The sequence below is a fragment of the Egretta garzetta genome, unplaced genomic scaffold, assembly GCF_000687185.1.
Source record: "Egretta garzetta isolate BGI_Z169 unplaced genomic scaffold, ASM68718v1 scaffold94, whole genome shotgun sequence".
Taxonomy (NCBI): Eukaryota; Metazoa; Chordata; class Aves; order Pelecaniformes; family Ardeidae; genus Egretta; species Egretta garzetta.
The window spans coordinates 9,170,332-9,184,538 of NW_009259683.1; the positions used below are offsets into that span (position 1 = coordinate 9,170,332).

At 36.4% G+C, this 14,207-nt stretch overlaps 1 protein-coding gene across 1 annotated transcript in view; it reads right to left on the reverse strand.

Annotated features, from left to right (window-relative positions):
- HDAC9 (histone deacetylase 9) overlaps nucleotides 1-14,207 on the reverse strand; it is a 281,178-nt gene that overhangs the window by 82,426 nt on the left and 184,545 nt on the right. Inside the window, exons 19-20 of the mRNA XM_035894070.1 lie at nucleotides 10,176-10,295; nucleotides 9,748-9,845 (exon numbers count right to left, since the gene is read on the reverse strand). Coding sequence (XP_035749963.1) covers nucleotides 9,748-9,845; nucleotides 10,176-10,295 — 218 coding nt within the window. The remainder of the gene's footprint in view (nucleotides 1-9,747; nucleotides 9,846-10,175; nucleotides 10,296-14,207) is intronic.

Sequence of the window (14,207 nt, forward strand, 5' to 3'; positions counted from 1 at the left end):
ATGGGATTTTTCAGTTAAGTTTTTTTTGCTTCTTAGAGCGATGTCCTCACCATGAGGATAGAGATGAGCATTGTCACGAAAGGGTTTGAAACACACACTTAGTTGTTTTCTTGGAAACTTTCAAATAGTTTTGGTTTTGTTCCAGTGTAGAAGAAAATCACATGTCAAAACCACGGACAGTTGCTACTTACTGGAACTGCTGTCTTTAGTCATCTCTACTTAGTAATGCACACCCTGCACAGGAGGGAGAAAGCAGCAGAGACCAGTCAATTTACTGAGGGGGAGAAAAGAACCAAATAAGCCACATCATCTCTTCAGCCCTCCACCTTGTATCATCTGATATGCACATACGCTCCTAGGCATGACACAGGAGAAATGCATCCCAGACATAGCTATTTTCAACCTGGTTTATACTGTGCTGTAATTTGGTTGGTTTCATTTTTTCATGATTTTTTTATGAATTAATAATTTTGGTAACTTTATTTTAACACCCGATATAAATATGACTAGAACACTTGTGGTAGGTAAACATATGAATCAGCTAATGACATACTTTGAAAGCTTATTTTGTTTCAAGGCATAACAACTCATGAAAGTGCTTGTATATAATCTTAAAGATTTGATTGCTTAATTAGGTTAAATGTAGTCACAGATCACATCCTGCCACATTTACTTGGCGAAGAGCCTCTGCTTTCACAAACTCTTTTAACAATGACTTTTGCAAGAAGCTACCATTTCCTATAAGCAACAACACCACATCTTAGCCATGAATTAAGCTAGTGTGCAGAACTGAGACCGGCATTAGCTAATGACACAAATGATCGATTTACTTCTAAATCCTGACCCTAGTTCACGTGCTCACAGGACAAAGCCCCCACTTTGCATGAAAAATTATACAAATATGCCAAACATGGTAAGTCACTCTGGCTGAGCATTTTTCCTATACTGCCTGTAAGAAACAATTAATGTCTAGGAGTTTGAAGTCTGATGGATTCCCTCACACTGGGTAACAACTTATTCTTCAAGAAGCCGCACTGATTTAATGGGATTACTCGTGGCCCAAGCAGTACTGCTAATACCACATAATCATGAGTCATAGACCTCCCTGAACTTTTTCATTAGATATCTATTTTTGAGACATTTATGTTTTCATAGTTTCAAACATCTCTCCGCAAGACTAAAAGCTGACTTTAAAAAGTAATAAAATACTCAGAGTTGGGGCTCCAACAACATCCAGTAACAAGAAACCTCATAAGCTCTTGCAGCACTGAGCACAGTGCTATTCAGCATAATTCAGGATTTCAGAATCTGACTCTTGCCAGGTTTTTCTATTTTTCTGCAGAATTACTGGAGCTTTACTTGCTAGAATATATTTTCTATGAAAAAGACTTGTTCCTTTCATTCAATTACTTTACGGGCAAAGTGTAGCACCGGTACACAAAATCATTAGGATTAAAAAATATCTCCAAGGAGTTATTGGTGCAAAAGCATGAGAACATCTAGGCATGCCCTGGAGGTACCCACACAAACTTACACTGAGACACAGGTGCGTGAGAACACACAGAACCTCACAATACTTCTTTGCAGTCCTGCTGTTTGAAAGGAGCAAAATAAAAACCTCCCATTTCTTTTTCTTCTTTAAGTATTAAAAGAAGAATAGTGGAGGTCTCATTAGCTAAGCTGGCTAAAGAAAGCATGAATAAGAACTGTGTAGCTGAAAGGCCTCTGTTTCTGCTGTTCTTGAAACAACACTTCTGTCTGATTCTGGATAATGGGCTTTTAATAAAAATATCCACCAAAGGAAAACAATTAAACAATACATAAAGCACCAGGGTGCAATCTAGTGGTTCTGTTACAGTCTGGCGCTGTTCCAGCAGAGAACATGTGGATATTTTTTACAGGCTACAGCGTAGTTCTCGAAAGTTATTATAAAGCAACAAAATTTAAATTGGGGCTGGACATCTACACAATCGCTCAGTGTTGCTGTAGGACTTTTAATTCAGACCTGAAATTTATCTCCATCTAAATGCCACAGATATTTTGACTTTTAGGATAAAAATATCTTCTGTACTCTTGCTGCTGTTTAATTTCTTCCAGGATGTTTCTGGTGATTTTTCTCATCTTTCCATCAAAGTATTTGACAATATGGCAGTTCTTTATCCATACACCTCTATTCTTTCATCTTTCTGGCTTGACAAATATTGGAAAGTGGTTATATTGGAAAAGGGCTCAGGTACTTTTCAGTACTTTGAAACTACAGACCATGTATGGCTTGGGGTTTTAATCAAATAGTTTTTAACTTGACCACATAAACCTGACACATGCCATATTTTATTATCCTTTCTCCTCCACCCCCTACTCTGCCATGTCAATAAAAGAAACTGTGCATCTGTAGAAAAGTAAGCCGACACTAATTAATTTCTGTAATGAAAGGCTTCATTTCTGTAGTTCCAGTGAATGAAAGGAGCGTCACATACAGTTTTTAAAATCCTGGTACAGTAAAGGTGAAAATTTAGGGTAGTTTGATGAGAAGAAGTTAGGTTTTCCGAAGAAAAATAAACAAGTAGGAAGAACAAGAGGTCGCAGGTTATAAACAGTGTTGCCAACTTTAGTTTCATGGTGAACTTTGAAGTATAACAAAATGTTGAAAAGCTGTTTATACCAGTGCTTCAAATGCTTTTAACTCTGCTTCTCCATTTCCTAAGGACTCTATCCTAATCCCCACGATAGTAATCATCTGAATGCTCAGAACATTTGTCAAAAACCAAGAAAAAAGCATGAAAATTTGCCATTATTACACACCACCACCCCCCCCCCCCCCCCCCCCCCGAAATACTCAAAAGCCACAAATCCTCAGGACTATTGGATGTTTACATATGAAAATTATATTCTAAGCAGATTTAAAAAATATTATTCCAAACAAACTTCTACCTTCTTCGAACTTCCTCAAAAGGAACTGCTCAGGCACTCTTAAGTCATCTTTTTATAGCTATTTGGTGCACCTTTCTTTGAATTCTTCAAAACCGTTTTCTATGGCAGAAGGGAAAAGAAAGACATCTCTGGTTGAGATGCTTGTCTTTTAAAGACACTTGGAAGAAGTGGATAAAATCAGAAATGAAAAACTGATTGAAACCGTAACTTACGACTCTGCAGAATGCTGTGGGTGACTGAAAGTAAACTATCTACATCCATACAGAAACCATTATATGGATTTCTTAGAGCTTCCATGACTGTGTTCATAAAAACAGTACTATGCCTATGACAAAGCAGGATTGTGGATAATTAGCACTCTCAGTAATATTAATCTACATTTGGGTAAGTCATTATCTGCCTCTCATACATATGACTCAGAGATTCTGCCTTTTTTTTTTACAGTGAAATGCGGAACACATTGCTCTCAGCAAACAGACAAGAGGGATAATAACTGGGATAATAATTACCCGTTATTATAAAGTAAAATAATGAGAAATAAATAATTTATTTCTGTTGGTAAAGACAAACATGGCATTTTGCTAGTCTGAGGCTGTTGCCAATGGAATTCAATGACAACACAATAGATTAAAGTTCTGAATTTGTTAGTTCTGTCTACTTCTAGATCTCTTATTGACTCATGAGGCTGAGCAGCTAACTTGGCTTTTTTATTTCCTCTCTCATATTTCGTCTTTTTCTCTCCTCACATTTGAATCAGAAACTGAGTCTTACCATATTTTTTAGACCCTGTCTAGCATGACATAGCCTCAGCAGCAGCCTCTGGACATGCCAGTCATAAAAAAATAATAGCATTACGTTATGGGTAGTTAGAATTATTGTTTAGAACAATTTTTTCCTCAAAAGCTATTCTTGGTGAAATTCATTTAACATTATCACCCTACACCATTGTTCTGTGGCTCACTGTGAAGAAGTAGGAACAGCTAGGAAAAATGTTGATTTTTGTCTCCTACATTCTTTTGCTATGTTTATCAGAAACCAAGGTTTCTATTCAGTCAGAGAGTTATACAATATTGCAGTACAGTGATGTCAAAGAGAGCCATAATAATATCCAAAATAATATAAATAGATGGTTCGCCCTCATGTGGTGTATTTAGCTCATTTCTAGAAAATAGCAGAGCTTCAGAGATGAGCAATTAAAATGCTTTGGCAACTGGATACATTTCTAAATGAAGAGAGATTGAAAAGACCAGAAATATTGTATTTTGAGAAAAGCAAAATAGGAAAGGACATGACACAGATAATGCAAATGTATTTAAAATAATAAATATGGATAAACAAGAATGCACATTTCATCTACACATGTAGTACATGAACAAATGGTTGTTTAATGGAAGTGGAAGACTAGTGGTTTGAGCTAAACCAAAGAATTTTTGTTTTTCAGACACACATATTTAAGACGATGAAACTCAATACCAACAGGATTCACAAAACTTAGTGAACAAAAAGTTATAAAAGTAAAATTTACAGGAAAATTAAATTAATATATATAATATATACTATCTATCTACACTTATATGAAAAAAACAGAAGGAAAACAACAATATTTTCTCTGAGTGTTCTTTTTAGGGCTTATGTATGAAATTGTAACTTAAAAAGTAAAAAAAAGTCATAGTACATATGTTGAAACAGAGTTAACAGGGAGAATATATTTGAAAAACAACAGAAACACATTTACAAAGTTTTTCATTTGAAATGTCAAAATCAAATGTCAAGAGATCAGGAAATACAAAAATAAGACCAAAAAAAAGGGTTGGTATACATCAATGCAAACTCTCAAATAAACTTAAGTATTCCCTGTAAGGCCACAAGACTACAATTAATTTTTCTTAATATTTTTGATCAGACATTAGAATACTGAGAGTTTTAAACATATTTATTTTGTCCCAAAACAAGCACTGGGAACTGTAAGATAGAGTGAAGATTTTCTGCACACCTTCATTTTGTTTCTTCTTTACTCTGACATATATGGTTTCAAGTATGATTTTAATTTTGAATTCTCTGCATTCAAAATCATTTTGGGGTAATTATAAATTTTGTGCTGTATTTTAAATTAAATTAAATCATGGATATAGTTCATCCTTAACTCTTCCTTAATGTTATGCATGTCTTTTTAATTTACTCACCTTCTTAAAGCAAAATCATACATGTGACTGCTAAAAATTGAACTCAAAGATAACATTATCACGAGCTATTTCTAATCATTCCAAGAAACACACACACACACACGTTTCATTTTATATAAGATTTTATGGCCAGGTTCATTGATACGCTGTGGCTGTTTTATGCTACTCTGGAGTAGAGCAAAGCAGCCAGAGCATACTGGCTGGTTAAGCCAAATTTACAGCCCCTTTGTTGAATAAAAGCAGTGCAAAGAGGTTGGAAGGCACACCTCAGTTTCCTTCTGTCTCTTGCTTCTCCCTCACTCTTTTGAACACTCAAGTTTGTTTTCACTGCCTCCTGTGTCTTCTATATTTTGCTCTATGGAAATGCATCTCTCCAGTCCTCTGTAAACTCCAAGTACATACATGTACATGCATGCATGTGCAACACAGACCTGAGTCTCTGCCTGCTGCCTCCTTTACTGAGCACATCTGGTATAATGTACAGCTTATGAAAATAATTATTTGAACATTAGTAGTTTACCATTCCTCTTATTTTTTCTATAAATGTTGGCAGAAGAGAGTGGATTACGTCCTTGTAAACTCAAGTGTAGAATCGTCTTAGAAAATAGCCACCATCTATTGCTTTCAGAGAGATTAAAGCAAATTTAACCTGAATAGGTGGAAGTAAATGATAAAAAAAAACTCTCTAGAGGTAAAGATACATCAGGCCTTGAAAATAATGGAAAAGAGCTGTGCTTTTTTATTATCGTAGGGGAAAAGAAGAAATGCCTGCCTTTGAGAAAAAGGACATTCTTTCAAGGATTTTTGTAGCTAGGTCAGTTGCTTAACTCTGACAAACATTCATCAAACAAAACTCTTACAGCAAAATTAAAAGGTATAGTGATTTCATTACTGCACTTTTTCATTCTACAGAAACTTTTCTATCATGGATTTTGTACTACCTCCTTGTAGTTAACATGAACAAACATATTTTCTTAGGAAAAATGGAAAAGAAATAGAAGGGAAAACATATTCTTTTATACACGGAAGAGCACTCTTCATCTTCAAACTGTCTACAGCCATTTTAATTTGATTTTGCACTAGAAAGTGTTAGCTTAAAAATACAGTAAAGACTCTTCGAGGAGCACTGAAATCAAAATGGCAGACACAAACCGGCACCATAATTTTTCCTATTTCCCACTAGAGTCCCACTGGAGCCACTCACTCAGCATGCCTTTGAAGTGATTATTCTGTGCTATGCCTCTAACTCATCTTCAACTTTTCTGCATTTTTACATATGAAAGCTGTTTTTTCCTGAAGAAATATTTTCTCGGACAGTTTGGAGGAAGAGTGGGGTGGAATCTCATCAGTCGCAAGAAGATTTACTTAAAATAAATTTATCTATTGATTTATGAAGTGGAAAATAACTAATATTCAGCTACCTTCATGTATATATATGCATGTGTGTAAATGTCAGTACTGTTCTACAGATAGAATCTGGCCTACAAATAGAGTACTGTTCTACAAATAGAACAATATACCTGACATCAAATACATCATCATATATAATACCTGCTTATGGGAAAAATTCTAGAGGCAGAAAAAAGCCTTTGTCTCTATTTCTGTGGGCATTATCATTCAGAAGGATCTCAGCTGTAAAATTTGTCAGTCAATCAAGCAGTAACGAGCTACCTAGTGTCATGGTTGCTGACGCTTCAAATATGTGCTTGGTACAATTCTAGGAAGAAACTAGGGCTCTGCTGGTGAGAAAGTGAAGGTTATGTGTACCCCCTAGGGACCTTTAGATGATTTTAATGCAAATTTCTCCATTCCTAAGAGCTCAAAGGATTAGGCTCTGGAGGAGAAAGCAGGAAGCCTCAGCTTCTCTCCAAACAGGCTCCACCCATCTGCAAACTTATTCATAACTTGTTTGTTTTGGAGAGGACCTTCAACAACACCCTATTCTGCCTTCACTAGGGGCTGAATACTGCATAACCTCTCTGTCTGTTGGAGATTAGGTATAAAGAAAAAATCTCTCCATTTTGTCCCTTATTTTTCTCTTAAAAAATATTGGCTGTCCAACATTTTCCTCATGCCTTAGCTAGGATCTTCTCTGTAACTCTGTCTCTAAAATCAATTTATTTGAAAAAAATCAAGTCCTATTTACAAAACTCACTGTTTATTTTCTTAAAAACTGACCTGTTGCAGGTCAAAACTCCAGAAAAACAACTGACTTGCTGGATTTTTTAGCAACTTTTCTATTGTTTTCTTCCAAGACTATATCTTCCTTTTTTCTCTATGGCAAAAGGACTGAACTGCAGATCTCCCTTTCCTGACTACTGTCTCACAATTCTGTCCTGGCCAAATTGGGAATGTAGGCTACATCATGACTTTTTGGATAATAGCAGGGATAGATTCTGGTCCACAGATTAAGTGTCTCTTTACTAGGAGTTTTAAATTTAGCTACCATTCAGACCAGATCCATAGAAAATAGCTATGTGGCCTAGCCTATGTAATTTACATATTTTTGTATTCACCCTTTGATGTTCCATGCAGTTTGCTTCATTGATCACCACTCAAAACTGTCATAGCAGTCATACCAAGTCCATATCGGTAAGCACTACAGAGGGCATAAAGACTGTGCCCAGGCAAAAAGGGGCTTAGGGTGTAAGGAAACATTTCCACTTGTTCCTATAGTTTTGGAGAAAAGGATAACAGCAGTATCTACTGGAATTAGTCAACGGCATTATATTTCTTTAAAAAAGAAAAGGCAATTAGCTGTTTAACACAATGTATGACCTTCACATTAACGACAACCTTAATCTCAAGGTTAAATGGATGCATTTAAAATGACATGAAATTTTGCATCATCAGCAATTTTTGAAGGGAGATCCTAAACTTTACTTTGAATTTATCTGCATTAACCATATAATTAGCACTTCTTTTAGTGGTATGTCTGTAAATGGTTAGTCAGTGTGTAGCAGCTTACATGAATTTTATTTTCCTGAATAGTGTTGCTTTGCTCAGGCACAGAGATTGAAACTTCCTCTAACTCTGAAGCAGAGCAATAGATACAGCAGCAATATTAGCTGCTCCAAACTATTTACTAGCGTACCTTAAATTAGAATGGCAAGGTACATATTTGAAAAGGTATTATTAAGCCCAGGTATTTGTTGTCAGGATAGCAGGGTTACCAATTATGGTTGCAGTCTCAGTTATGTAAGTCTTTGGTTCAATAAGCTGGGACCACCATTCCCCGCAGCATTAGATGACCATATTGTCTATATCATTATTGTGACAGGTTGGACCCAGATCAAGAACTTTGGGGTGATCATATCAGATATATTAATATCAGACACTAATACCAGTGATCTGACCCATCCAGTCCCCTAACTTCTGTAAAAACTCACCAAAGAATAAGACAGACCTTGGCAAGACCGTGAGGCAATACTGAGGTGTAGAAAATTTGAAGCCTGTCACTGACTATTTGTTTAGACTCTTTTTAAATACAGGCAAAGATTGTAAACAAAATTAAAACCTTTTCCACAATAATAATAATGTGATATTGTGAATGTGTAAGGCTATTTCTGTGTCTAGGGCTTAGACTCTGAATTCAGGTGTGTTATTTATCAGATCCTCTACATATTATTTCATGGACTCCACAGGAGTGCTTCAGGGGAAAAAAAAAAAAGAAAAAAAATAGTTTAATACTTTTTGTGATGTATTTTCAATAGAATATAGTCAAAAGCTGTATAAAGTAAATGCACTACTTCAGACTAAAAGACTTGAAAGTGATTTGAGATACACGTTAGTTGTCTCATTGCTTTTCTTGCATATCAGTTTTCACTGAATGAGAGCTCTTTTCAAACATATAGTATTTGCCCAATCTTGAGAGGTGAGTGCCCACTAAACTCTTCCACTGGACTGCATTACAATGAACGGAAATGGTGTATGTAAGACAGGACTACTGGAAGTCTAAAAGAGTGTATTTTAAACTGGTTTTATCTCCTCTGGTCCCATGAAAATAAGACTAAAGTTTATGATGCATCACCTATGAAAGAATAAAATTTCATTTAGAATGAGCTATTGAAAGCAGAGAAATACAGCATGCAACATTTCCTATAATTCTTGAGACATTTCACAATTATTTACTTTTAAGTGAATTACACCTTACTGCAATTAATAGAAAAAGCCAACTAGTCAAATCTGTGAGCACCATGATGAGACATTTAAGGGAATGAGGAACCCTGGATTCAGACTGTACTTCATATTGCCTTCTATCTGCTATACTTCCATGTAACGGCAATCAACATGAACGTGAACAGTAAATTTCTTCTGCCTGGTATAAATGTTTACATTTAAATTTTGCAGGTAGAGAAGTGAGCCAGCTCAAAATCATTTCACGGGCATGGTACAATAATGATGAGTGACCAATTAAATCATTAGACTTTTTATTTGTCTATTCTGAGTGGATGATCACAACAGTTAAATTACCCATTTTTATTATTTACTAAGCTTTTGTACACTGGGATACCAGGATTAACGTAGTTTCTCCACGGGTCATTCTCCTGTCTTTCAAGATTACATTAGCTCTTATTCATGTGGTTATGTTCTACAACCGGTTTTCATAACTTTAAAAGAAAAAGGTACCAACCTGAATGCTGTGAGATACTCAACATCGCCCATAGGAGGATCCAAGCCACCTGTCCAAGCAATATTTATGTTATACCCTTCACCAGGGCCACTTCCAACCTGAAAAATAAGAATAAAATACCAAAAGGAATGAAGAGGAGGAAAAGGGAGGAGGAAAAGGGAGAGGGAAAGGAAAAAAAAAGAAAAAATTCTCAAGTGTGCTTTAGAAACAAACATCAAACAAGATGTCAGATCAGCCCAGCCTTGTTTGACAAGGACTGCTCTGGGTTATGCACTTGTTCTCCACTGGTCCCCTGCTCCCAGTGGACAATTTGGTAATCTGGTGTAATTTAAAGAACCAGAGAAGGACAAGAAAATTAGGGGTAATCATGCAACGCAATTACCTGAAAGATACAAATAAAAATGGGGCTCTAAAGAAATAAACCTAACCTCATTTGGGGCTCCACTGCCAGGGAAGAAGTTGCCTTCATCATAGCGATGGAGGGAAACATACAGGATGCTGGGGTCAGCATAAAAAGCCTGCTGTGTACCGTTGCCATGGTGAACATCCTAAAGGAGAAAGAAAACAGATGACAAATGTAATAATGTCCAACTCAGTGTAGAGAGCTCAGTTCTGCTTTCTTTTACCCTCTCTCTCTCTCTTTCTCTCCCTTTCCCTTGCCCTCCTTTTGTCTTTCCCTTTCCCCCTCCCTTCACCACCCCGTACTTCCTGAACTTTCAGGCAAATTACTCTTTAATGCACTCATTTTTTAAACTGGCTTCTAAAAATCAGGAAACCATAGCGAGCGTGCCCTGGAGACTCCAGATGAGCAGTCATTGAGAAATCCCAGTCCTTTTGTACAATTAGATATTTATACACCGGGTCTTTGTACTCCTTGCCTCAGTGATGGAATCTAGCATCCTGTTTTATGGAGGAATTTTATGACTTATTAACTGCCAACAGTTCATAACCCCTCAGGCTTAATTAACTAGCCTCATTGGCCTCTGAAGAAAGACTAATGTTTAAACTACAAACTAGTATTTTGCAGAAGGATCTATGGTTTACAGAGCTTTTTCACAATTCTTGACAGAACACTAAACATAAGTGTATTCATTGAATTGCCAAGTTCCACTATTGAGGTCAAAGGCTCTGCGACCAGCTGAGTAAATTGGCTTTCTTGAAACATTCAGTTCAGTTAGCAGTCCCTCAGCAGTTAGATCAACATCAAAAGAGATGCCAGATGCGGAAAGGACTTCATACTTCATTTTTGCAAAATCATGACGGCAACAGTTGAAGACATAGGAATATGATCTCATTAGCTATTAAATCATCTGGCAGATAGGATGGTGCCTTCCACAATCAAGTAGTGACCTTGGCCAGTGTCCATATTACAAACATTATACAACACCAGTAAAAAGAAATTCTGTCATTAAACAAAATGCTGAAAAAGTAATGCTGATGGTATATCTGAAAGGCTGATGATATGGACTTTTCCTCTTCTTTAGTTTTGTTTTCACATTTCTAGTATTGTACTATATGGTTAGACACAAGAAATCGTACAAGTGAAAATGGAAAATCCACTTGCCTCTCAGCAAAAGAAAATTCAGTCTTTTTTTATAAGTTTCTCCGCTGGCATTTTTAAGTTGAAAAACTATAGATATTATTGATTCTTTCTTTAATCCATCCCTTTGAAATTTATGATTTAAAGAGAGATTTCAGAAGAAGGACAGACAAAGTACTCTGAATGGCAACACTGTCACCCAGCCTGTATTTGTTTTACAAACACTACGAGGTCTGAACCAAATTCAGTATCAGAGAAACAATGGTCACATTTTCCTCAGGATGCCTAGACTCCAGGAGGGTTCAAGTTAGGTGTACATTGCCAATGGTGCAGCAAGCACTGCCCATTGCCTGTGCTCTTTCCCCACTGATGTAGCCCATGACTTTCACCCACACCGTTCAGGACTCTCTACATTGAGTCTTACTTGTACTGCATTGTGCTTGACTTGGACTTCCTCTGGAACACATGTTGGAGGTGCAAGGGCACACATTGGTGTGAGGGTGTTGGAGATCTGAAGGCAGCCAGAGTAGTGTTAGAGGGCTCTGACTGGCAAATGAAGTAAAATCTGGCATGCAGACTAACCCCAACTGCGACAGAATTAATTGGTTTACTCCAAAAGAGACCCAGATCATGCTAACATACATGCAAGTATGGATGGTTTTGGAATGAGGATTGCAAGAATAACCTGAGAAGCCATGTTGGTCATATAGCTAGATCTGTGGAGACTATGACTAAAAACACAATAGGACTTCATTTTGTGATTTTAATTAGTCTGTCTTTTCCATGCATATTTTCCGTGGGGCTTTAGATATAGTATTGCTGTAAGAGTTTTCAAATGAGAAGAAAAAATATTAAATGGGCATACAGAGCGCCTCTTTTTTTTTTTTTTTTTTTTTTGTTATTAAAATCTCAAAGATAGCTTTCTTGTCTAAACTTTAATTCCACCAAAGCTTACTCAGTTTTGAAGAGCAGTTACTTCTCTGGTTAAACACAGGAATGTGTTGTTTAAGACTGCAGATGTTACCATGTGGGAAATGTTTCATATTCTGCCTTTAGTAGATAAAATGTAGTCAGGGTATCTAAGTCAGTTCAAAAATGGAGATTTATTCAATGGTGGAATGAGGAAAGAAAAGCTGACAGAGAGGTCTTTTAGTGTAGAAAAAAATGAAGGAAAGATTAAAAATTAAAAGGTTAAGAATGTACATATGGACACGTTTAACAGCTACAAAGACTACACTTAATTTCATAACTAGAGTACAGTTTAATGTGTGGGATTGAATATTACTTTATAACATTTACATTGTAGTTACATGTATAGCTGCCAACCAGCATGGGGTCCTGCTGTGCTAGTCACTATCAAAATATAGCCTTAAAGGTTAATTTCAAGTCTAACATCTGTAATTCCATTCTTTCCTTCAGATGCCCAAAGCTCTCTGTTGGTGGACATAACGACATCACTACTAACTTGTTTATTCATTGAGTTTGGATTGTGATTTATCCATAGTTCATGTACATAAGAAATTTTCCATATGAATTTTTTGTACATCATTGCACTGACCATGGAGCAGGCTAGGGACTGGACTGCAACTGCTCCAGGAATGAAGTAATCTGTATCAGCCATATATTTCTCCCTTTTCACCAGCTGCGTTATTCTGGCCAATGGGATAGAGTCAGAGAGAGGCTGAGCATTCCCTGTCTACTTTCCTGGGTAAGGATAGGCAGCTTCACAAGTAATCATTTGCACAGGTAATGATTTGCACATTTAACCTTGCCTTGCAAAGCTGAAGCTGAATTCCTAGGCGCTTATTGGCTGAGTAGGTCAAATGGAAGTGATTTCTTTTCCCGACAAGGTTAATGTAACACTTACAGTCAAAAAGACTTAAAAACATTCACAAAATGCAAACTTTGAATAGGCTTTTCTTATTAAAAAGCAAGAATAAACATAGAGTTCACTCTTGGCCAGCATTTACAGCAGTAAAACTCAATGAACTGTAAGATTCAAGTCAGCAAACAGATACAACATAGAGTAGAAGTGGATTTTTCAAAAATACTGGTTTCTTGGAGTTTATAGTTATGTTCCTAAGTGATAGTAGAACACTCTGAGAAATTTTTGAAAAACATTCTAAGAATATCTAACCTACCCATATACTTATTCCACTACTCATTTTTCACTTGCCATTCCTTCTCCCACACTCCCCCTTTCTCTGCTTCTCTTCAACAGCCAGTACGCATGTTTAACTGAACAAAAGTGCTAGATGGTAAGGCCATGACTTCACAATAAGATTTAATTATGAGTGCAGATATGAACAAGATTTAGACTATTAAGCCCTGCACTTCAAAAATCCTTTAACATATTTTGTCTTTAAATCTTTTATCACCTGCAAAAATTAATTAAGTGCAGATGTAACAGGTTAGGTTTTGATGCCAGGGTTCATTTCCTGTCTATGCTTTGTCAGACACCCTATTACACCTCCTCATGAACTGTAGGAAAACAAAAACGGTGCTCATAAATCAGCATTCAACTTTCCTTGGGCTGTGCATTGGGCTGATCCTTTAAGTGCAAGGCAGAGCTCCAATTCATTATTCATGAAAATAATATAGACAACATGCCAAATGTCATCTGCATTTAAATAATCCATTTGTTAAACATATTATGTATTGTGTAAGAATGCCTTCTATTAAAATACAAGACTAATCCAATGAAGTGGATTTTTAATCACGTAGCTTTCCTTCAGGGAACCATCAAAAGCTGGCATACATGACTTGAAAACTTCTTAGACGGAATGACCTGTTGATTTGTTTAATAATATCGAAGTTACACAACAAGTCGAATCATTGCTAGCTGGGGGAAGTGGCCAATTTGGTTACCAGAGCAACAACATTCTTTAAAGCACATCTGACTATTTAAAATTTGTATTCT